At 40.7% G+C, this 25,009-nt stretch overlaps 1 protein-coding gene across 1 annotated transcript in view; it reads left to right on the forward strand.

The window, feature by feature from the left end:
• The window catches only part of myo10 (myosin X), a 135,850-nt gene that overhangs the window by 84,617 nt on the left and 26,224 nt on the right, over window positions 1–25,009 (forward strand). Inside the window, exons 5-19 of the mRNA XM_079569108.1 lie at window positions 5,956–6,090; window positions 6,180–6,304; window positions 6,591–6,604; window positions 6,681–6,765; window positions 6,856–6,959; window positions 7,042–7,171; window positions 7,259–7,377; window positions 9,162–9,308; window positions 9,415–9,515; window positions 10,946–11,012; window positions 11,096–11,188; window positions 11,276–11,344; window positions 11,430–11,512; window positions 11,656–11,764; window positions 12,657–12,737. Coding sequence (XP_079425234.1) covers window positions 5,956–6,090; window positions 6,180–6,304; window positions 6,591–6,604; window positions 6,681–6,765; window positions 6,856–6,959; window positions 7,042–7,171; window positions 7,259–7,377; window positions 9,162–9,308; window positions 9,415–9,515; window positions 10,946–11,012; window positions 11,096–11,188; window positions 11,276–11,344; window positions 11,430–11,512; window positions 11,656–11,764; window positions 12,657–12,737 — 1,462 coding nt within the window. The remainder of the gene's footprint in view (window positions 1–5,955; window positions 6,091–6,179; window positions 6,305–6,590; window positions 6,605–6,680; window positions 6,766–6,855; window positions 6,960–7,041; window positions 7,172–7,258; window positions 7,378–9,161; window positions 9,309–9,414; window positions 9,516–10,945; window positions 11,013–11,095; window positions 11,189–11,275; window positions 11,345–11,429; window positions 11,513–11,655; window positions 11,765–12,656; window positions 12,738–25,009) is intronic.

Here is a 25,009-nt window from a genome sequence, read left to right on the forward strand (position 1 = left end):
ACAGCAGCAAAGCATGATGGGAAAAGATAGCCAAGTGTTTGTTTAAAGTTTAACATTCCTGTGTGTCTTAGCCGGCCGCTTAATCGCGCCATGTGGGAACTTGTGGAGGGCTATACGGGATCGTTTTAATCCAGAGGGGGGGGAAGTGGTGGGATATAAGTAAAAGTACTTTATAATGCATTTCATCATTGTGTTCAGTAAAGTCATAATCCTCCTCTTCTTTATACTATTCTATTTTATTTATATAATTAGTAGTGAGCCCACAAGATAATGAATGGGTTAATCTCCTTCCACACTGACACTCTAATGCACACTCTCACTCTACCTGAACCAAGGGGGGACCCTTTTATACATGTTTTTGGTGGTAGGGGAAAATCACTTGGAGGAGACCTACTCATGAGCCACACATGGAGAACCTGCAAACTCCATGCAGAGGCAAGAGCAATAACCACTGAGCCACCCTACAACTACTACTCCTTGGAGCATAACAGTACCCCTGTTATAGAATATCACAGCCTCTTTAAGCTGTAGTACTTTATTGCTGGAATCATACATTCACCCACTTTTGAGATAACTACACCTTCACTCATAATTAGTACAGCTACTTCTGCTTCAATCTTGTACTATACGCCTTTAATTGCTGTCATCTCCACGACTGCTACTGTTACCGCAACCAATGGTGGTCAAAGTACTTAAGGTTTAGGTATACTTTATTAATCCCCGTAGAGAAAATTCATTCTGCCGCTGGGGCGACCTGAAGGCACAGTGAGCTGCCAGCATGGGCCGGCGCTCGGGGGCCGCATCTCCATGATGTGGAGCCAGGCTGGTGGTCAGAAACACCTGGCTGGAGGATTCACCTATTGTACATGTTTTTAGTGGTAGGGGAAACCAGAGTACCCAGAGGAAACCTACGCAGAACATGCAAACACCTCACAGAAAGGCCCCGTCCCTTTCTGTGGGAATCGAACCCGGACCGTCTAGCTGTGAAGCACAAGCGCTAACCGTTGTACTACCGTGCCGTGAATTTCTTAAATTACTTGCTCCGTTTTATGATTGCTTAATTTAAAGTATTTGCTGGGGAAAATATTTAAGTATTCAAAGTAGAAAGTAGAAATCAGTTTAAATAAGTGTTAGGCAAAATAATTATGTCTACAAAAAACAAAAAAATGCGCCAAAATTCACCTCTGGTTCGGCAACATGACGGGGGCAAACTTTCTTCCTTGTTGTAGGTCGGTGGTATTTGACAGTACATCTGCACAGCGCCACCTACTGTTCTGGAGCGTGCATTATTTTGTTGATACTTGGCCAGATTAACTTTTTAATTTGAGCCTTTTTAGAAATAGAGTGGAGAAAGGAGTTTTATATTTTATACTTAATTTATATTAAGTGTTTGAGTAAAAGCAGAAAATTCTCAACAAAGATACTAAAGTAAAGTACAGTACTACTTAAGTACAGTCCACAACAAGTATCTACTACAGCAGCGTTCAGCGTTTAAGTAAAAACATGAAACGTGGGAACAGCTATTGGCGAGGGTTGGCAGGTATGTTTTCGATGCGGAGGATAACGGTGTAACAAAGTCAATTTGGCATAATATAAGACCTTGAAGAACATAGTGTCTTCAGAGAGTCTTTTCATCCAGACTGCTTGAAGGAACGCTGTACACACATGTGGTTTTAGCTTGTTGTTTGTGTCTTCTTAGAGACAGTTTAGCTGTGGTTGGCCCTTGCCATTTGTGGCTATCACACTTATCCTGACAATCTTCCACTTTAGCCTCGCATTCAGGCAGTTGTGTCTTTACTGTAAATCCAAGTTTCATGTCAACAATCCCCTCACCCTGTAGCGCATTCTCACGTTTCAATCTGCATTGTCGACAACCCTAATCTGGTCATGCTGTTTTTGTACACACGGCTGAATGACATTTTTCTGCGGATTTTGTTGTTGTGTTGTGTCAAATTTCTTCCCAAACCCATCCATATCCCTTTTTTTTTGGAGTCTGTTGGAGCTAGCAGTGGTAGAAAATGTATTGTGTGATGTGTAATGTATTGAGTCTGATCATATTTTCGATATTTGCTTTATCCAGAGCTCGAGGTAAATAAATGTCCTACAGACTCTTCAGAGGAACGGCTGATTTTGCTTGCGACTGTACTTTTATGGCCCCAATGGTACCAACAGACAATACAATAAGTGAGAGCACTCTCCACAAACGCAACATTGTTTTGTCCACCTGATAAAGTAGTCTGTGGGTCTCTTTTATGTGATGTGGTCTGTATTTTTGTCCCACTTTCACACCCAGACACTTGTGCTCAGAAACACAGTAAATTACCTCTCCTTTTATGACGGTTGGGCAGTGTGGAGACTCCCACCTTCATCTTTGTTGTGTTCGATTGGAGATGGGATTCATCACACCCGGAGATGATCTCATTTAGAAATGTACAGCAGTGGCGAGAGTATGCACCCTTGGGGAGAGCCGATGTTGGTGACAATCCAGTCAGTCACTAAAATGGAGTATTTGTTTGATACTATGTCCATTTTAAATTAACCAAAGAAGAAACATACATTTTAAGGCAGGGGCGGACTGGGACTGAAAAACGGCCCTCGACTCTGGCCAGCCTGGCCCAAATTAGCGTAAATGCGACACTTCCACAAATACATATGTTAACCTCTTGCCCCCCGCCTTAACCGAGAGCATTTTCTCCAGTTCGGCTTTACCCAAATCAAAAGGCTTCTTGACTGAAGAGCAACACTGTAACGCCTCATTTGAAGGTTAATATCTAGAAAAGTGATGGTAACTTTTTGTCACGTTGTCGCTGCATTTTTGTCATGTTTTTGTTCCTTTGTCGTCACTTTTTTGTCACTTTTTCGTTGTGTTTTCGTCTCTTATTTTTCGGGGGGGGGGGTTTCGTGTTATTGTTGTTTTTTCATCGCTTTTTTCATTGCTTTGTCGTCACGTTGTCACATTTTGTTGTGTTTTTGTCACTTTTTTGTCACTTTTTTGTCACTTTTCGTTGCTTTTCTAGCACATTTTTGTTTTTGGATGCTTTTCTTTTAAACTTTTATATTTGGGTGAAGCTCGGTTACGCCCGGGGGTAAGGGTAAGGTATAAAGTGAGAGGCCATTCCGGTGGCCCGAGAGCCAGTGGCCCTTCTGTGCTCTTCCAGAATGGACACATGGCCAGTCCGCCCCTGTTTTAAGGTGTCCAAAAATGTTTTAGAAAGTAAGAGAGCGCTGCATCACATTGGACCTTATTTAAGCTGGCTGGCTGTGCAAAGGCAGGAAAGCGGCCGGGAGCCAGTGGTCTTTTCAAATAGAACTCTCCCCCCCACTGTTGGCTGTTCCTGAGACCCAGTGCTGTCGTGATGTAGTTTGGCCTTTACAGTGACGCGCAGTGTCTTTTATGCAGTGTGGCACTTGTTGAATAATGGAGCTGCTGTTTAGAGAACTGGAGAGAACAACTAAGACATTTAACTCAAGCCGTTTTCATAATCATTTCGCGACACTGCCTTTCCAGTCTTTACACTTTAAATTGGATATCTGTGCACGTCAGCCCAGGGAGGAGAGTCAGGAAAAATATACTCAATGCTTTATTTTTGATTGAATATAGTTGCACCTAGGGCTGCTCGATTATTGAAAAAATAATAATCACGATTATTTTTCTCATAATTGAAATCACGATTATTCAAACGATTATTTGTTGCCTTTAAAAAAATCCATCAAAAAAGTGACAAAAATCCTTAAAAAATATGACAAAAATCCAACAAAAAAAGACAAAAATCCAGCAAAAAAGTGACAAAAATCCAGCAAAAAAAAGACAAAAATCCAGCAAAAAAGTGACAAAAATCCAGCAAAAAAGTGACAAAAATCCAGCAAAAAAAAGACAAATATCCAGCAAAAAAGTGACAAAAATCCAGCAAAAAAGTGACAAAAATCCAGCAAAAAAGTGACAAAAATCCAGCAAAAAAGTGACAAAAATGCAGCAAAAAAAGACAAAAATCCCAAAATTAAAAATTAGAAAAAAAAAAAAAATGAAAAAAATTGAAAAAAAAAATTGGAAAAAAAAAAAATTGAAAAAAAAAAATTATAATCGTTTTTTTGCGATTATGCTAATTTTGTAATCGTTTACTGTTGTAATCGAAATCGTAATCGAATTTCGATTAATTGAACAGCCCTAGTTGCACCTCATTGATGCTGGGGACTATACGTCTTAAACCACTGCCCAAACTTCTCATTTTCTCGGGGCTTTCTATAGGCTCTATCTGTACACAATAATTAGCCTTATCTTTCACTCGCATCACAGTTTGCCCAAATGAATCACGTCAACCACAAAACTGTCCCGTCCCGCGCTCTACAATTATATTCACAGAGAGCACTTAAGATGCCACACTCTGGACCTAAATAAACTGTAGAGATGAGGAAATGAGTGCAGTGTCTTTGTGGTGGACTTCTGTTTCGGTCTGGACTGTTTTAATTACTTCTCCAAATTCAGACGTGTGTGCTCTGTGCTGTTTATTTGTGAAGCTCTGAAAGGGCGAGCGCAGTGTTTGGTGTAAGACTTTCGTAATGTTGCTTTTCGACGAAACAGAGAATCGTCTTGTCTGGTTAGAATTATGACAACAATAATATGATACTTTTACAAAGAAATGCAGATCACTTCCATTAGCTTGGTGGCTATTACTAAGAGTAGAGTTTCATTCATTATGAAAAAATAAATAAATAAATAATAATGAGTAGAGTAAAACAGAGAGAAAGACAAACTCCAGCGTCCAAAAGCACATGGCTCCATCTAGTGGTCAAAATACGAACGGCTGCTTCGACTGTCTGGGCTCCAGGTCTGCAGTTCCCCTACTCACAGAATTAAGCTAATAACATTTTGCTAAAACTGAAACATTTTCATGTTGGATTAATTGATTAAGGAGTCACATTTGTGTTTTCTGCCAAAGATATGCATAAATAATGGCCTCCCCATAACCGTAGGCAATGTTGTGTCACATTAGCAAGGTTTAGTTAATTAGACTGCAACATCTTATGCTACATGCTACATGCTAACGCTAATTGTCTTGCATGAGTTATTGAAAAAAGTGGTTTTAATCTTAGTTTGAGTCTTGGTTTAACTTTAGCTCTGGTCTGGCCTCTGTTTTGTCTTAGTTTTAGTCATTTGCTTTGTCCTGACTTGGTCACTGGTTCAGTCCAAGTTTAGTCCTGGTTTTGGCTTTGCTAATGGTTTAGTCGCAGGTTTGCTCCTAGTTTGGTCTTGGATTTAGACTGTCCAAGTTTTATTGTAAATCAAAGTTTCTGTATTTTTCTTTTCTTCTTCTTCTTTTTTTTTAGAATATAACCAAAAATAGTTAATATATATATAAGCTGAGGCAAAGGGGTTTCTGTATTTAAAGTCATTCAATATCGTTTGGGATCGTGATGTCATACCACAGGGATTGGGGGACTTGCAGTTGACTTTTTCCATAATAAGTGATTTGAATTTTAAAAAGGTAAAGTACTGGAGTTATGTTAGACTACAGCGTGTTTGATGTATTTACCAGTAGTGACTCTGCACTCGGCTCTTTTCTCCACTTTTCATTGTTTTGAACTACTGATGACTACGTTTGCTCGTACCCAAAAACATGGTGGATTTCCATGGATTGAATTTATGTCATTCCATCCCGAACTCTATAATGGGCTGAATACCGAGAGATTGTGCACTGACAAGACTTTGATGGGTGTGTGGGATCACCCGTGATGATATGCGTTGATATAAATGATTCTAAAGGCTTTATGACTGGGACTGTTGTGTAGTAAATGTCTTGAATGGAGAAGCGAGGGGCACCGATGATCTTCTCGGCTGCTTTTACTATGCACTGGACGCTCCTACAGCAGGATGCAGTGCTGGCACCACACAGGGATGCAGCTGGTCATATTATTAATGTTTCACTTTCAACCTTGTGTTTTCGTCTCCCTTCACAGTGGAGAGAGTGGAGCGGGTAAAACTGAGAGCACAAAGCTGATCCTGCGCTTCCTGTCCGCCATGAGCCAGCACTCCCAGGATCTCTCATCCAAAGACCGGACGTCCCACGTGGAGGAAGCGCTTCTGGAGAGCAGGTCAGCGGGGGGGCAGTCTTGTATTAAACCTAGTACATCCAAATCAGTGGCTGAGTGCCTAAAATGTTTTTTTGTTATCTTCTGACTAGTCCGATCATGGAGGCCTTCGGAAACGCCAAAACTGTGTACAACAACAACTCCAGTCGCTTCGGGAAGTTCGTCCAACTGCACTTCAGCCAGAAAGGCAACATCCAGGGCGGACGCATTGTAGACTGTATCCTTTATCGCAAAAACAAATGTCTGCAATACGACAGTGAATACTTAAGTTATGTCCAGACACAGGCCTAAACAAAAAGGTTGTGATTAGTGGGAAGCAGTGGAGCATAAACTGTTAGCTGCTGCTCCGACTCATCTCAAGCTCTCGCATTATCTCTTCTTTTACAAATTGAGTTTCGTAAATGTATAAATCGAATCCTTTTAGGAGCCAGATTGAATAAAAAGTCAAATTGTCTGTTCTTTGCCATCGTTAAAGACCTTGACTGGCTCGTCTCTGACCACAGACCTCTTAGAAAAAGTGAGTAGCCTACTTTTTATTAGAAATCACTCCATAATTCAATAGCCCCGACTTAAATTCACTCTTGTTTGTCCAGAATCGAGTTGTGCGTCAGAACCCTGGGGAGAGGAACTACCACATTTTCTACGCGCTGTTGGCTGGTACCAACACACAACAGAAAGGTAATCCAGGACTTGAGGACACAATTCTTCAATAAAATAAATCACTTTTGTACTTTCTGTGTTGATCTTTCGATGCGTTTCGTCTCGCAGAGGCCTTTGGTTTGTCCTCTCCGGAAAGTTACCACTATCTCCGTCAGTCGGGCTGCATCCACGACCAGACAATCAACGACAAATGCACTTTTAACGACGTCCTGGTACTTTGCTGAATATGCGAGACACTGCAGAGTCTAAACGCGACACAATTTGAACGCAGTTTTGCATGTGTTTCGCTTCCAGAATGCAATGCGCACGATGCAGTTCACGGAGGAGCACATAGCGGAGGTGTTGCGCCTCCTGTCCGGGATCCTCAACGCGGGAAACCTCGAGTTTGTGACGGCGGGGGGCGCTCAGGTGTCCACCAAATCGGGTACAGAAGCGCTTTGAATGTTTGACTTGCGATGGCTGAGGCTGTTGTGTTGTAATTTGCGTCGTGCTTGTGTTGTTGTGAGCGTAGCCCTGAGTCGCACGGCGGAGCTGCTGGGGCTGAACCCGGAGCAGTTGGCCGAAGTCCTGACGCACCGCTCCATGATCCTCCGAGGAGAGGAGATCTGCACGCCTCTCACCGTGGAGCAGGTACGAGGCTCTGTTAAGTGAAAGCACTGAAGTATTTGCGGTGGAAAGTACTGGGAAAGTAGAAATTACAAATCAGTTTAATCTCTTAACCCTCGCCTTAACTGAGCTTTTTTCTCCAGGTTGACTTTACCGATATCTAAAAGCTTCATGAAAAAAGCATCAAAATGGCGACACAAAACGAGATGGAAATGAGGATGAAAACGTATTAAAAGTAAAAAAGCCTCAGGGAAACCAGACACAGGAAGTAAAAAAAATAACCAGCAAAACCAGCAAATGTGAAAAACAACTTTGCTGATTCAGAAACATGACACCACGGGGACAAACTTTCTTACTTGTTGTGAGTCAGTAGTGTTTGGTTTTACATCTGCACAGCACCACCTACTGTTTTGGAGCGTGCATTATTAGGCTTTTAAAATAAATAAAACACATGGAACATTTTTATTTTATTTTATTTTTTTACTTTGGAGCCTTTTTTTAGAAATGTTGTTGAGTAGAAAGTTCTATATGTATCTTTCAAATGTAGTGGAGTAATAATAATACATTCTCAACAAAATTTTTGCAAACTACCCCCACTAAATTTGGCAGATTGACCTTGATTTTATAAATAAAATCTGAACGCCATATTTCCTCATTGTTCTGTTAATAAAAAAATGACTGATTCAGAAACTTCCGATTGCTCTGCGAACCACATTTGGGCCCTGACCCACCAGTTGAGAACCAACTGTCATGATTTTTTTTAAAGAGGGGGTATTATGCTTTTTTCAATCACATATCACCAGTCTATATCACACTACAATGATGACCAAACCTTCTGTTGGTCTGTAAATGCAGTAAATTAGAATAACTGCCTTGTATAAAATGTCTCTCTCAAAATGGCTGTAGTGAATGTCTTGAAATAGTCTTCTGTCTCTTTAAGAACCTCTGACCCTTTCCGACACGCCCCCTCCACACGCTGTCTGTGGCATCAGTGGGGAGGGGGTTCTGCTGAGGAGCAGTGGTTGGTTACTCGGCTGGTGACGAAAGCTCGGAGGCGTCTCCAGGAGGTGGGGGCGTTCCTAGGAGGACTCAGGCAAACCTGTCCCTAAAATGGCCGCCATCAGAGTTTTTACAGATTACTCAAAAATACGTGAATGTGCCAAGGCAACACTTCAGGCATGTTTTTAATGAGGGAATGACATAATAACATGATGGAAAGCTTGAAAAAGTCGATTTTACAAAATACCCCCCCTTTAAGAAATTACCAAATCCTCACTCCTGCCACAAGGGGGCAGCTTAGATAAAAACAAAAGGAAAGGATTCCACACCTGTCCAGCAGAGGGCACTGACATAATGAGAGATCAGGATGTAAACAACACATTGGCTACAGTCCTGTCAGGCTCCTTATTATTTATTATTGAAAAAAAAAAGTTTCCTCAATTGTATTTTCCCAATCAATACATATTATTATTTAGGTGCTTTTGTTAATGGACCCTGGCGATACACTCCCCATGTATGTTTTGGCCCCCAGGGAAATTTACTTTAACGATGCACACACATGCACGTCCTTGTCTTGATATGGCTAAATGTTTTCAGAAAATAATAGTCCTGCTAAATACCAGTGTCCGATACAATGGATAAAGTTGCAGAATGAGTTGAAGATATTGTTGGTGCGGCCCTCCAATTTAATTCAGGCTTCTTATGTGGCCCCTTCTGGAAATCAAATGCTTGGACTGTAGTGTTGCAATCTTTATCATGTGTCTGCAACAACATGAGGAGATAAACGCTGTACACAAACCTGTCTCCAGGCGGCCGACTCGCGGGACTCCATGGCGATGGCACTTTACTCCCAGTGTTTCAACTGGATCATCCACAAACTCAACTCGCGCATCCAGGGCAAAAACGACTTCCGGTCCATCAGCATCCTGGACATCTTCGGCTTCGAGAACTTCGAGGTCAGGCCCAACACGAACAATGACCAAATCGTAAATGTAAACACGGTGAGTCCTTTCATACAAGCTGCTCATGGTTTTTGTTTTGTGTGGAATCGTGTTTCTGCAGGCGAACCGCTTCGAGCAGTTCAACATAAACTACGCCAACGAGAAACTGCAGGAATACTTCAACAAACACATCTTCTCCCTGGAGCAGCTGGAGTACAACAAGTATGATGCCATATTAGTTCACTTTTGACCAAAGCAAAACATGGGTGGGTCAAAATGAGGAGAAATGAGTGGGTGAATGGCCGAACGAAATGCTGTTTTGAATGTAGAAAGACCAAACATATTTTTGATTAATTGGTCATTTCTGACAGAGTTTCTTACCATTATAAGGTACCTGTTTGGTATTGTGGGGAAAAAAATAAGGTACAACTCGTACAGGGTGTGTTTGTGTGACATCACAACATTCTAAACAGGCTAAAGTTATTGTACAAATTCTGTAATGGTGACTATGCTACTAACCGTAAAATACTGATGTTTTGAGCTTAGTTTATGGTAAAAGTACTAGTACTTTAACGATACTTGGATTTCGATACCTATACTAAACTATTTGTCATCTAGAACCAGAATACAGAACAATGATGTGAGGAAGAGCTGCAGATGTAGAATATCAGGTTCATCTGCAATGTCAAGAAATGTGTGGAAAAATGGGGAATAATTTGGGGGCGGGAAATGGGAGAAATTGTGGCATAAAAGATTGAGCAAAATGGGGGAGAAATAGGGAAAAAATTGCTTAAAAAAAAAAAGGAAAATATTAGTCCTAAAAATGAGCAAGAATGAGGGGGAAAAATTGGGAAAAGGAGAAAAAAATTGGGGGAGAAAATGGGAAAAACGAAATCGGGCAAACATTTGGGAAAAATCATTTATTTGACGTGAAACAACCAAGTCACTTCCTTTAATTCTGTTCCTGGACCAACAGCATCAAAACTTGGATCTAAATTCTTTTTTTTCCCTTCGATACCTGCTTTTGATAGCGGTAATACCTATACATTTTTCTCATACCAAACTGACATCAAGTACCCTGAGAAAATGCTACTTTAAAACTTGAGCAACAGTTTGAGAGTGCAAGTCTAAAAAGAAATATGTCTATAGAATAAAACACACAAAAGACGTACGGCATCTGTTTTATGTCACATGAAGCTTTTGCCACTTGCAGATTTACTCACACTGAAATGAGTAACTTTGTTTTTACCCATGAAATAAAAGATATTTCATTCATTACACTATTACTCAAGTAGAAGTATGATAGAACTACTCCAAACAGTACAGTTACTTCAAAAGGTTGTGACTGAATACTTTCTGCCCCTGGTCCTGACTCTGAGACTTTAGTGATGTTGCGACATATTGTGACTTCTTACAATACAGATATTGCATCACCTTATTTTTTTTTTCCGATATATAACGTGCGGCCCATCTAGTTTTGTTGAAAGAGATATAATTTTCTGAATGTATTAACGTTATCTTTCTGTTTTATGGATCTAGATTTTTAAAAATGAGTCTGAATTGAAGAGTAATACATGAACCAGACACTAGAGGGCGGCTCGTATAAGAAAACCTTTATGTGCTACAACAATATGTTTCTCTTTACTCTACAGGGAGGGTCTAGTGTGGACGGACATTGACTGGATGGACAACGGAGAGTGTTTGGATCTGATTGAAAAGGTGCAACATTATAGCACTAAAATTATGCTAAATATGACATAAATACAGTATAATTTTTAAATGAAAGCTAATAATTTCCCTAGAAACTGGGTCTACTGGCACTTTTCAATGAGGAGAGTCACTTCCCCAAAGCCACTGATGACACGCTGCTGGAGAAGCTGCACTGCCAGCACTCGGTACGGGCACGCTCATAACCATGACTTTACATTTATTATTAAAGAGGATGTTGAGAGGAATATCTAACACAATTCTTCTTCATCTAGAAAAACCCATTCTATGTGAAGCCGCGTGTGGCAGTTCACTACTTTGGAGTGAGACACTACGCCGGCGAGGTGAAAAAAGAGTGCATTTATGGGACTTTATGACATAGTTTGGTGTGATTTGTGCTTTGACAGTAGATAATGGTTTTGTTTTCAGGTGGTGTACGACGTCAGAGGGATGCTGGAGAAAAACAGGGACACTTTTCGAGACGACATCCTCAACCTCCTCCGAGAGAGCAGGTCTGTGTCTGATTACCTTTGTAGCCAAACATTAAGTCAAAGGTTAGCAATGAAACAAGTGGCGCTGAAATGTCCTCAAATTCTCTCCGATGTCCTGCTTTGCCTCTTCCCCCTGAGGTCACGCCACTGTCTCTCTGCCCCAGGTTGGACTTCGTGTACGACCTGTTTGAGCACGTGTTGAGTCGGAACAAACAGGACACTCTGAAGAGCAGCATCAAGCACCGCCGCCCCACCGTCAGCTCGCAGTTCAAGGTCAGTATATCACACGCTGTGTCCAGACTGCGGTTTAATGATTTCAGATGAGTTTACTTCATTAGAGGCACAGTTACTCACATGACGTTGCTGCACAAGGTAAAAATTAAACTGGAGGCCGCGCTGGAAGAATCAAAGATCATAGTAGTGCTCTATGAAAACTAGTTTATGATTTGTGAATGCATTGTTGAAGAATGAAAAGATGTTTTTTAAATATCATTATGTCAAATGCAGGCTGTTAATTGAAAAAGTGAATAGCCAGGTATTAGGGGCGTTTCTAAAATGATGCGCCTGTTACGTCAAATGATCTTGATGAATACTCACTCGACAAAACAGTGCCATCAGTGACCGGAAATTCTGGTGTCAGAATTGTCAATATCAGCCTTTGTGTAACCTCTGACCCCTTCTGGATTTCCATATGCAGGCACTGTTTCTGTAATATTGACTTGATATTGACAAAATGATAAAGTTTAGTGATACCAGTGTGAAGTCACTTAGTCATTTCACATCAACTAAATGAAACAAATCTAAAATGATAATAATAAGTTACATTATTGTTTTGTTTTCTGGTTGTAGATGATGTATAATTTAGTATAGGTATCAAAAAAGTATCATTTAGGTATTGGTGTAGTCAACCAAGTATTGTTGACGTATCGGTATTAAATAAATTTATGGTTCCTTTATCAATTGATCAAATCCCATATACTGTAAATAGCTGGAATATTGTTTACCTGAAGTTACGAGGTCACATTTTAGGACACATTTCAATCCAATCCACTTTATTTGTATGGCATTTGTATTGTTTAAACAACAAAAACGTTTCCAAAGTGCAAACAAACACAAGACACTTGACCGTCCTGTTCCCCTCATCGTGATCGCTCTTGTGCTGCAGGACTCTCTTCACTCCCTGATGGCCACGCTCAGCTCTTCAAACCCGTACTTCATCCGATGCATCAAACCCAACAGCCAGAAGGTAGGGTTTATTTTTCATTTTTCACAAGAACTTTTCCTCATCATTATATGACAGTGGGTTTCTATGTGCTTTGGCCCGATTATGTCGGAAAAGAATGAACGAATGGGGGACAACCTTTCTTTTGAAACATCTGCACATCACAAACTCTATGGTACAGTGAGTGTGCCGCATATGTATTGTACACTCTCCATACTAAGAGAGTGACCGTAATCACACGGCCTTCAGACTCAGACTAAGTTTCCTGTCGCAGCTCAGTCTCAGACCACACAGCCGCTCTCCTCTCACTGTTCCCAGATCAGCCATCATAATAAATCACAGGCGCTGAACGTTTGATAGCGTTGCCCCCGACGATCCTCAGACAGGAACGAGGGGCGCTCCTGTCTGCACGGCTGACCCCTGACCGCCGGTTACCTAGCAACAGGCAGCGGCAGTGGGGAATGCAGGTTAATGTACACAGATGATTCGCAGGACAGAGGAGTGGAGGGCTCTATTGTCCGCCTCCCAGCATGCATCGCTCTTCCGCCATTTGACGACGCGTTAATGAGTGATTCTGGAGACGGGGCCATTAATCATGTTTCATATTCATAACCAGCGCACAGCAGTGTTTGACTGCATGTTTTCACGTAAAGGGCTCACTTGTCTGGCTGTGGTGGGATGCTGGACAGTGGGAGTAAAAAGTCAATCTTCTGGACGGCTCAGGATTGATATTCTATGTTTTAGGCGAGACGCTGCAGGTTTTAATAAGCTGTTTATAAGTGAAACATTTCTAAAAATTATAATTTTGCTTTGTTTTTTTGTGGTTCAGAGCTTAATGAAGGCAAGAACGAACACATTTTAAAATCTTAAAGAGTATTATACTTTTTTCAATCACATAGCACCAGTCTATATCACACTACAATGATGACCAAACCTTCTGTTGGTCTGTAAATGCAGTAAATTAGAATAACTGCCTTGTATAAAATTGCTCTCTCAAAATGGCTGTAGTGAATGTCTTGAAATAGGCCTCTGTCTCTTTAAGAACCTCTGACCCTTTCCGACACGCCCCCTCCACACACTGTCTGTGGCATCAGTGGGGAGGGGGTTCTGCTGAGGAGCAGTGGTTGGTTACTCGGCTGGTGACGAAAGCTCGGAGGCGTCTCCAGGAGGTGGGGGCGTTCCTAGGAGGACTCAGGCAAACCTATCCCTAAAATGGCCGCCATCAGAGTTTTTACAGATTACTCAAAAATACATGAATGTGCCAAGGCAACACTTCAGGCATGTTTTTAATGAGGGAATGACATAATAACACGATGTAAAGCTTGAAAAAGTCGATTTTGCATAATACCCCCCTTTAAAAAAAGCGTATTCTTAAATACAACATGTAGATGAGGAAAACTCTTGAGAAAACGGGTCCTAAAGTTTTGTAAGGTCTACTACACATTGCCTGTGTATTTCTCCCATCTGTCTTCCAGAAGGTGCTACATGCGGATACTGCCAATATTTTTGAATGAATACGCGTGTAAAAACAATGGACTGTCGCCGCGGTGTTGTAGTTATTTCCTTGCTTTGCTCGCTAGTGGTTAAAGTATCATAAAATAATCCTTTATATTTATCAGAAGGGTGGGTTTTTGGTCTATTTTTACATCTAAAACTTGAGAAAGCTTAAAAGTGAAAAGACAGTAAGGAATGAGAGAATGGGCTGCTCAGGGTGTTGGATTGACCTGGAGCGTCCTCTTTAGGCAGCAGCGTGAACTACATTGTATAGAACAATGGATGCAAGCATTCACTTTCAGCTTAAAAGTATGCTAACGAATCTCTGACGTTGTGATAAACACCCTTCGAGCGCAGAACTGCTCAGGATGAGTTTGGTGATGGATTGTGGGTTGTAAAAAAATGCAAAGGACCGTTTTGTGTGCCTTCTATGACACAACAAAGAAGAAGAACCGGAGTGAATGGAATTATTCTGCATAAATTAAGCCAAATATTTGTCTATATATGTTTTTTGACAAGGCAATAACCTTTTAGTAACAGAGGAAAGTGCCTAAATTGTGCAGCACAGGTCATTTGAATGCTGAAAGTGATCAGATTGAGTCAAACCAGAGCTTTTGTGCTTCCATCATTTTTATCCATCTTTTTTGTACAAGACCCTGAGCACCAATAACAATAGGTCTTTGATAATGCCCAAAAATATCGTTAAATGGTAATGTCTGCGCGCCGACTCGCCCCGTTCATCGCCATGACAACTGGAGTTCAGAATAATCGCTTTTGTTCCATCAGACAGTTCCCGCCAGGGCCGTCTGAGGCTGTGGGGCTGCTCCGTGACGTCAGGGCAAATGGATGTGATTTGGAAAAGTCCAGTGATCAGATCAGACATCGATCCACTGTGATGTTGTCCGGACTTGAGTGACACAGCCGACACTGAAATGGAATTGTAAAGAAATGTTTAAAATATTAAGATGAACAGGTTATTTTATTTTGAGCTTTTAACCCTGCAGTAATCTTGTAAACCTGTAGTTGTTCCTTTTGTCTCATTATACTTGTTTGAATCATCCGGCATATTCGATCTGTCTCCATTTTAAAATCTAGACTTTCTTTTTTTTTTTTACCAAACTCGCTTCGTCGCGCTGATTATTATGAGGAAGGTTTCCGCCCTCTGCTGGTGTTTTGTGTAACTACATATTACAGCTTGTTTTAGAGATATTTTGTAGACGTATATTATTATAAGGTATCTTACATAAAATACAAAGGCTTATGTTTCCCCCCACAATCATTTCTGTCACCAAAACGTTATATATTGCGACTAGGCGGGACATATCAATAAAATCTCCAGAGCCACGTGCTATACGGCAGCTGCACTTCTTTCTGTAGAATCTAATCGAATGTTAAACAAGGCCAGATGATGGGGTTTCAATGGAGCTCGGTGTAGAGGAGTCGACCCGGGGCCCCCAGGGAGAGCGGTGGGTCAGGTCCCCTAAGAGGGCCCCTAGAGGCGCCCTGTCATCTGCCCGCTCCACTTACTGCAACAGAAGGAGCTGTAAAGTCAATATCAAACGCACAAGAGTGTTTAAATCAGAGACGACACACTTCTTAATTTTGGGGGCCATCTGTTCAAACCCGTGTCCTAAAAGTGCCCTGGGACTTTCATGGGGAATATGATGAGATTTAGACATTGTTAGATTAAACAAAGAATATAATGGAGTCTTTGCACAGAAGCCAGCAAAAATGTATAATGCCGCAACAAGGTCATTAGTTTTAGATTAGCTGGTTCCTAGCGCAGCCTAAGTGTGCCATGAAAATTACAAGTTCCAAACTCACAGCATTCCAGCCAGATAAATGTATATGTGAATAACACAGCTAATGTTAAAACAGTTGGGTAATGTAATGCTAACATATAACAATGTTTAATAACACCAGATATGATTCAAAATAGCGGCTAATGTTAAAACGGTTGGCTAATATAATGCTAACGTATATCAATGTTTAATAACACCAGATATGATTCAAAATAGTGGCTAATGTTAAAACGGTTGGCTAATATAATGCTAACGTATATCAATGTTTAATAACACCAGATATGATTCAAAATAGTGGCTAATGTTAAAACGGTTAGCTCATGAGATGCTAACGTATAGCCTACAAACGTTTCATCATGCCTGGTATAATTCAAAATACTGGCTAATGTTAAAACAGTTGGCTAATGTAATGCTAACGTATATCAATGTTTAATAACACCAGATATGATTCAAAATAGCGGCTAATGTTAAAACGGTTAGCTCATGAGATGCTAACGTATAGCCTACAAACGTTTCATCATGCCTGGTATAATTCAAAATACTGGCTAATGTTAAAACAGTTGGCTAATGTAATGCTAACGTATATCAATGTTTAATAACACCAGAAATGATTCAAAATAGCGGCTAATGTTAAAACGGTTAGCTCATGAGATGCTAACGTATACAAACTGTTCATCACACCAGATATGATTGAAGATATGAAAAATAGTGGTTAATGTTAAAAACATAGAAATCATAGAAATACCTTTAGCTATCTAAGCCTGTTCCTACAAACGAGTACATTTTGCTAGCATCCGTACTCATATAAATTAAGCATTTTATCCCCATACAAACGAATACGGAAGCCATGGTCAACACTAAAGTATGGCAAGTATGTCCGTCTTCTGGCTTTTTTTTTTATTTCGTGTATCCAGCCCCACGAAAAGCAGAAACCTGACAGAATGTGATTTAGCATTTAGCTCAGAGGCCACTTTTACACGCCAATTTGAATCGAAAGTAAAATCTCAAAAGGTTTGTGCATTCATTAATGATTTTTAACTGGGCTTTGACCTCACCTGACAACAGATGAAAACATCTGGATCATCCATAGTATGCGATGTTTGATGCTTAATGCTAACAGCTATTGGAAAAATACATTGCGCAGGCTAACGGACTCTGAAAAGGACTAGCTGATTTGCTAACAGTCCGCAAGCTCCTTTTTATCTCTATGGTTAAGACAGTTAGCTAAAAAGATGCTAACATATACAAATCTTTCATTACACTAGATATGATTCAAAATAGCGGTTAATGCTACAACAGCTAGCGTATGAAATGCTAACGTGTACAATTGTTTCATCACAGCAGATGTAATGGGAAATAGCCCTTTCTCTATTAAAGCTTCACAGGAAGTTAAAGTTGTATAATTTAGCTACACTTCTCCATGGGGTTCTGCCATAATTGTATCCAGCTCGTATCTGAAGTCGGACCACTCTAATCAAGTCTGAGTTTGCAAGTGGTATGAGCAGCGTCTTGGGGCATTTCTCCAAGTTGCAGATCGGAAAATCGCCAGTTGCCTGGATCGCAGCAATAATTCGCTTTAACTCACTAATGATGTATAAGCGCTTATAAAAATGGCATAGCAACAATGTGAACAACGGTTGAGTTTAGGAAAAGCATCTAAAAACTTGAAATGATTTGGATTTGTTTGCACTGTGGAGTTTTTTCTTAGGCTGTTGGGGCCGCAGGCTATGTCTGCCTGACCCTCATTAGTTTTCATTGTGGCAAATTGACTAGTTTATTTTGAGTCTGGGTGCTGACCGCTGATGTAACGGTTGAGGAGCCGGGATCATGTGGCTTCTGCAGATGCTCACTGGAAACGCCAATATATTGAGCAGAACGGGCAGACAGGCGCTTAACCCGGGTCACATTTAAACAAAACAAACAACATTCCTTTTCTTTAGATTTTTGCGGGCAAAGAATCAAAGGGAATATTTTGGTAGGATCCTGCAAAGATTTGAGATTATATATTGGTGTTCATAAAGTGTTAAGTGATTTATTTTATAACAAAGCACAATTAGCACAAGAAAGTAGGCCTATAACATTTCCAAAGTCCCTCATTGATTTGGAGGACTAGAATTTTGAACATAAACAGCCCGCAGTCAACCGCCGGGGGCCGTGCCGAAAAAGTGACCAACACGCAGGGAGTCACGTCACCATGGCAACCCCAAACCTTTAGCCCCGCCCCCTTCTCTCTCTCCCTCTCTCTCTCTCCTCTCAGACCGAGCCTTTGTCTGGTCACTCCCCGGCTGGGTGCTCGCTGGTACGGACGCGTGCACTGTACTCGCACCGCTCGAACTCTGCCTGTAGTTGTTTTGATTTTGCCATTTGAGAGATTTTTGTGAAAAGAAGGAAGGTGGAACTAAGAGGCCGGTCTGGAGGAGCAGAGATGAGAGGTGAGAGATGCCGTGGCTTAGCTGTCTCGTGCTTTGTAAGATGTATGAATGGAACTACGGAGCATTTAAGTGTCAGCTTGTTGCATGCAGTCTGCAGCGTGCATTGTAAGGCGTCCAAATTGCAAAAACACAAGAATGATTTTTAGAGCTATTTTTGCACAAATTTTGCAGAAATGCATCTTAGGGCTTTTAAGATATAGTTTTGAGACTGTCATCTTTTGTAAAAACAAAGCAATTGAATGGAAATTACCACCGGAATTTATTTTTGGTGCAAATTTATTGTTCATTTATCGATTTTTCTTATGTTTGACCCACCCTTTCAAAAGTAGGGGAAACTTGTCACGACACCACTTGTGAATTTCAAATATTAAGGTGAGGCAAGCAGTAAATAATAGTATTTTTTTGAAACTTTTGCTGTAGATTTGTGACATTATGGAATTACTAACATTGTTTGCATAAAAATGGCCAAAATTGCCTTTTTTTTCAAGAGACAAAATCAGTTTTATGAAAAAACTTAAAGGTGCACTGTACAACTTTTTATCTTAAAACAAAGTTGACCTTTCAGTGACCCAGCAGCTGTATGGGTGGTTAACTAGTCACCTTTACTTTCCATCCTGTTCACCCCTATGATGCTTCAGGATAAATTTTACTTCAAGTTAGGATTTCTGGTAGGTTTTCTGAATGAAATGCATGCGTTGCCATGGAGGCAGTTCAGTTGGCAGTGAAAACTTACCAGAAATCCTAAAAATAATAGATCTACAGGCCACCAGGATGGAAAGTAAAGGCGCTATACTACTACCTATACAGCCACTAACTTCATGTTAACATAAAAACTGAGAACTGTCTTGTTTTGTTGTTTTCTACACTCTATAAATTAATAAAACGCTTAGTGAAATGATAGAAACATTAGACTTATTCCTTCCACATGAAACATGTTTCCAGGCCAATGTGGCAATATCATTGTGTTAGTTTATCTGTGTCGTCATTGGTGTGTTCTTGGCAATATATAATGCAAATTTCCAATGTAGTCCCTTTGTTTTGAAATGTGATGCTCAGTTAAAGACTTCAACAGGCCATGATGTGGCTGAAATTCAAATGCAGTAAGTAAGAGTGCCCCGGCTAATTGCCAAAAGCTGGTGAACCTCAGCACATGGGCTCTAACCGTAATTGACTGTTTGTAGCAACAGGAAGGAGCAGTCACGTGGCTTTTGTCATGTATATGTCGCGGCTGAAGAGGTGAGGAAAAGCACATTTAGTGGAGACAATGTTTGGCATGTGTTTTCTTTGACACTCGATTGTTGTGTTCATCGTATAATGCGGGGTTTCTCAAACAGTGAGGCCTGGTGATACTCGGAAGGTCAAATATGTGTAAAGTTCAAGAACCACTGACACTGTATGCAAAAAGACAATGAAGGAACTCACTGAAACTAGATTTTGTCAAGCATCATGTGGTTTAAGCAAGAATTCCCTCGGCTAGATTGATGATATGTGTCTAGTACTGCTGGACACTTTTGGAAAAATGTTCAATCGTAGTTTTTGAAACATAAATCACTGTTTTTAGATTGGATTTGCTTTATTTACCTACATAACTTGCGAATTTGAATTGCGAAACCAAATAGCAATTTTGATCAAACGCAGATAGATCGTGCAGTCACAGTGTAGTATTCGTTCGGATTGTTTTGACAAATTGCCAATTCACGCCTTAATGTATTCTTAATCACATTCATTTGTTTAATTACTGCTCCTTCATTCTCCCATCAAGCTCAATTAGTACAACAACATAATCACACTAGCACAGATAAATAGCTCCCCAAAGGTTTTTCTCTGACATTTGAAATAGATTTGTCATTGTGCCATTGACGTAAAGTGGACTTGCTCGGTTCGGTTGGAGCGTGTCTGACATAGGGAGACAGATTGACATTTGGAAAAGCGTGGCAGTAATTACGGCGAGATGTAACAGATGCACACAGGCTAATGTATGTAGATTTAAAATGTGCAGCTCCCTATCAGAGAATCTGAGGTTTATTTTCAGATCATTGGAAGGAAATATTCTTAACCCTTTCTACTCTAAAGAGCCAAATATGGCTCCAGTTATGGTCCTGGTATTTGGACGCACTTGCACACAAGGGGGCGCCCTTCCAACCTTCTCAGTGTAAATGTGAGTTGACTTTCTTCAGAGTTAGACTTTAGGTCAGACACCATGAGTGACAGTAACATGACGCTAAATACAGTGAGCTCTTTGTTTGCAGTAAAAAGGCTGAGGCCTCATTGCTCTTCAGTCACAGACTGAGAAGTGAAGAAGGAAGTCATGGAGCTTCTGCTTTAGACAGAACTTCAGACTTCTGCTGTAAGTGGACAATTCTGAAACTGAAGTATGTAGTAAATAAATAAAAAATGAAATGAAAATTTTAGTTACACTTTTTTTTTAATCACATAATTTATGCTTATAAAGGTTGAAGAAATATCCATATACATTATCTGCTGTAGGTCATCTGTGTCCCAGTTCCTCTGAGTCGTGGTGGGTCATGGTGGACCACGACTCAGAGGAACTGGGACAAACATGACTCTACAGCAGATACTAATGACAAGGGTTTGCTTTTGTAGAATGAGAGTCATTAATATTTAAGTAATATTTTAATTACATAAATTCAGAATTTTCACACTTATTACGAAGGAAAACTTGAACTTCACTGTTTTATTGTTTCATCCAGCAGAAGTGTAATGTTCTAAAGTAGAAGCTCCATGACTTCCTTCTTCACTTCTCAGTCTGTGACTGAAGAGCAATGAGGCCTCAGCCTTTTTACTGAAATTAAAGACCTCACTATTAAGCCTCATGTTACTGTGACTCACGGTGTCCGACCTACAGTGCAACTCTGAAGCCAATCAGTTCACAGAGACTCAGAGTGGGCGGGGCTCAAATCAGCATCAAACGCCAAGATCTAAGTTCTAAGACTAAAAATAATAAACCAATTTATGTTTGTTTTATGTCAAATCTAGATTCACGCCAATAGGCAGATTTTAAACTACTGCCTACTCCATTAAGTCCTGGCGATCGGCATGTACTCATTTCTTTCTAATTTCCCACCACTGGAACCATGAGCAGTTCATGATGCTCTTTAAGCACCAGCCCCTCTTTTGATCGCTTTCCAACAAGGGAGAACTGTGAGTTGAACTATTTCAGCTCCTGCTCTGAGGGAAGTACTTTATCGTCTTTGGTGACATGGTTATGTTGAAACAGATGTATGTAACGTAAGTACATTAAAATCACTACAATTATCTTAAAATATTTATTCAGAACGCACAAGCGAGCTGCTGATTTCCAAGCAGTTAGACTCTGATCTTCGATGTGTGAAACTCCTCTGTATTTGTTTTTTTGGCATTGTGAAATTAAGCGATAAAACTCTGTGAATCCTTTTTTTTTCTCTGTGAACTCCCAAAGCCTGCTCACTGCATGCTTTATTCCTTGCTCAGTTATGAATCTTCCGCATGCTACAAAGTTTGTTTTGCTTCAGTGTGAACACGAGCAGAAGGGACGGGGGGGTTCCAGTGACCAAAGAGGGACTGAGGGGTTTCAGCGACTGTCGCCATGAACTGTTTGGTGCGAAAAATGCGGAATATTGCTGACTTACACAAACAGGAACAGTTCAGAAACCAGTGCTGACACAGACATGAAACAGTGAAATAAATGTGATGTCCAAAAGAACAATCAGGCGGGTAGTTGAGATATTCATACTTGCCTCCTCTATGGCAATGGAAAACTCCAAAACCCAATGAGAGAAAACAGAAACTTCAAGGAGAATGATCCAAACTCCCCTGGACAGACTGACTAATGGGAGTCCCTCTGCAGATAGGGCTGAGGACTGTGGAACTAACGTCTAGTCCTCGCTGGAGCTTCATAAATCGATGAGCTCTTGAAAACGAGATGGACATGCTGGAAAGTCTCTGATCTTGTTGGTGTCAGTTCTGGTTAGCCTGTATCATGAGTTTAATCTCTTGATATTGCTAAGTTTTGAAAAGTCTACAGACGAACGGAATGAGAATTTTACTTCCAGAACCGGAGTGTCGAGTTGGGCAGCGCTGATAGATATTTTCCAAAAGCCCCATTCGAATACCAGTCATGCCGACATCCCCAATGGACATCTAATGATCTTGTCCCAGCTCCACCTCTTTGTCTTTACCGCTGTGGAATTTGGGATCTTTCAGACTCGAGGGGTCACGTCTCTCCCACCCGGTCATGGATTTAACCAGGATTTATGTTCTTCTCAGAGCGCCCTCATTGTTCAGCAAGTTCCCCCCACCAAAACCCAGGAAAAAAAAAAAGAGTCCCAAAGAGAGTCTGGCTAATCCTCCATTCAGCGCCTTCAGGTGGCCCGGGCTGCTCACACCACTGTACAGGGATTTACTGCATGGACTAAGCCAGGGACTAAGCGAAGAGTTCGGCTTTACAGAGAAGCCGAGCGCCAAGTCTCAAAGCTTCAGTTAGAGCAGTTTCTGACGAGTTTTCAGAGAGAACTTTTGGTGAACTAGAGGTGATGAGAGGAGACTGAACAACCAACACAAACCTTCCTTTTCAGAATGGATCTGTCTCTTAGTAAGTTCGCTTTTAGTATGAACGTTTTCCATTGGGCCACTAGTTCCTGAACTTGTAATAAAAATTGTCTAGTGTTCCCTGACTCCTTCCCATCCGACTGATGGTCCGTGGGATTTCCAGCACAATCCATTTCCTTCGTATTGTGCCAAGTGTCCAGTTGACTTTGTGTGTTTGCATTAAGCCCCCACCATCGGCCACACCCCCTCTAAACACAGGCACGCCCCCTTTTGTCGCCCTGAATGGCAGAGCTCGGGGACTATAGGAGGAAGTGGTCATGAGAAACACACTGAGATCGACCCCTGGGTTATTGTCACTGCCCCGAGTGCTCCCGGGGACTGTCAGGGGGAGCGATGTCAGCTGCTGGGCCGGGGCGATAAACAAAGTGAGCGCCTGGAAATAGAGGGATGCGAAAATATGCCAAAGAAAATGACCAAATACTGTTTCTATGCAAGTCATAAGACTTTTGAGATGCTCTGAAGCATGAGCGCATGGACATAATGGTGTTTGTTTAAGCTGTGACTATAGAATTGAGGGCACACATCTGTCGTCTTCACACATACTATAAGGCATTTCTACAGAACCACTTCCTCGCTACTGATCGGTGGGCATAAGTGTAAAAGAATAAATACATCTAAGGGCTATAGTGTCTTAAAAAGTGCTTGAATATCAACAAAAAGTGTGCAAATCCTCCAATAATGCTGCAGAAAGAGAATCTGCAATTGAAACGAATAGATTATCATTTCTAACTCATTTGTCTTCTATTTCTTATTCCAACTGAGGTCAAGGCCAGAGCCAATAGCCGTTCACCCTCAACTTTTTTTTCATTCATTAGAGGCTCATTAGTCCACTCTACATTGTTGACTGAGAGAAAAAGTCAGACTGTTATGAGAAAATATTGTGTGATGGGGCTGGGCGCAGATGAAGCAAGGTGTCCTGAAAATAATTGGCTTTTCAAACATAGCGCAGCAACAAGACTATACATTTTATGCACAGGAACTTGCCATTCTGCATGTTTGATATATTGATGGCACAGTACATTTATTTTTTACCTTCTCTTTTTCAAAATAGTGTATTATGCACTTGACCAAGTCATTTCAGTTCAAAAGGAGATAGCTGCACGTTACAGGAGTTTTAAATCCAGGGGCATGGCAAAAAAAAGAGAACTACTATAAACTTTTAAGAAAAGCCCCTAGAGCTATTAGTTATTAGTTTAGTTGCCAAAAGTTTTATCTTTTGGTTTTATAATTCAGACTCTGGATTAGCTGTGGTCTATCCAAATGTATACAGCTGGAACAGTATAGAAAGCATGGACCACATGGATCACCAGGTTATTGTATAAAACAGAGATGCAGTACTCAAATTTTGGTCTCATGGCTTGCATATCAGTATGACGCAGAACAGAGGTTAGTCATCGCTTTTTTTTTTCTTGATTTTTTTCCCCCAAAATTTGTATTTAATTTATTAAATCTTTTATAAAGATAATAAAGGGATGAAAGAAAACAAACACAGCAGAACAAAAATAAAAAGCAGCCCCACAAAACATATAGTACAAGGTTATAGCTTTCGCACAAAGAAGAAAGTATATTCAGCTCAATTGACCACTAAAAATAAAGATAATCTGACTCTCCAACATCTGATCTAAGAAATCTGTTCGAGAAATAAGTAGTGTATCTCCATAGCTTGTGCATGCTAGCCATAGTGAGTTGGACCGTCGTTATCTATCAATTCTGTTTATATTTTTTTCAATATTATGCATTATTTTTCATTGATGAAACATTACTGAATTGATGATTTATCCCTCTTGATGTGGAAACATAGCCAGACTTGAATGGTTAGACTAGAGCTCCAGCGTCTTGAGTTCATGCCTCCTGGTCCTGCACTGATGGTTGATAAACTTCTCTTTCATAAGACATCCATCCACTCAGACGCCATTGTTTACACTCAGAACTTAGACCCAGATTTTTGGATTGTAGACAC

The sequence above is a fragment of the Gobius niger genome (assembly GCF_951799975.1).
Source record: "Gobius niger genome assembly, chromosome: 13".
NCBI classification, from domain to species: Eukaryota; Metazoa; Chordata; class Actinopteri; order Gobiiformes; family Gobiidae; genus Gobius; species Gobius niger.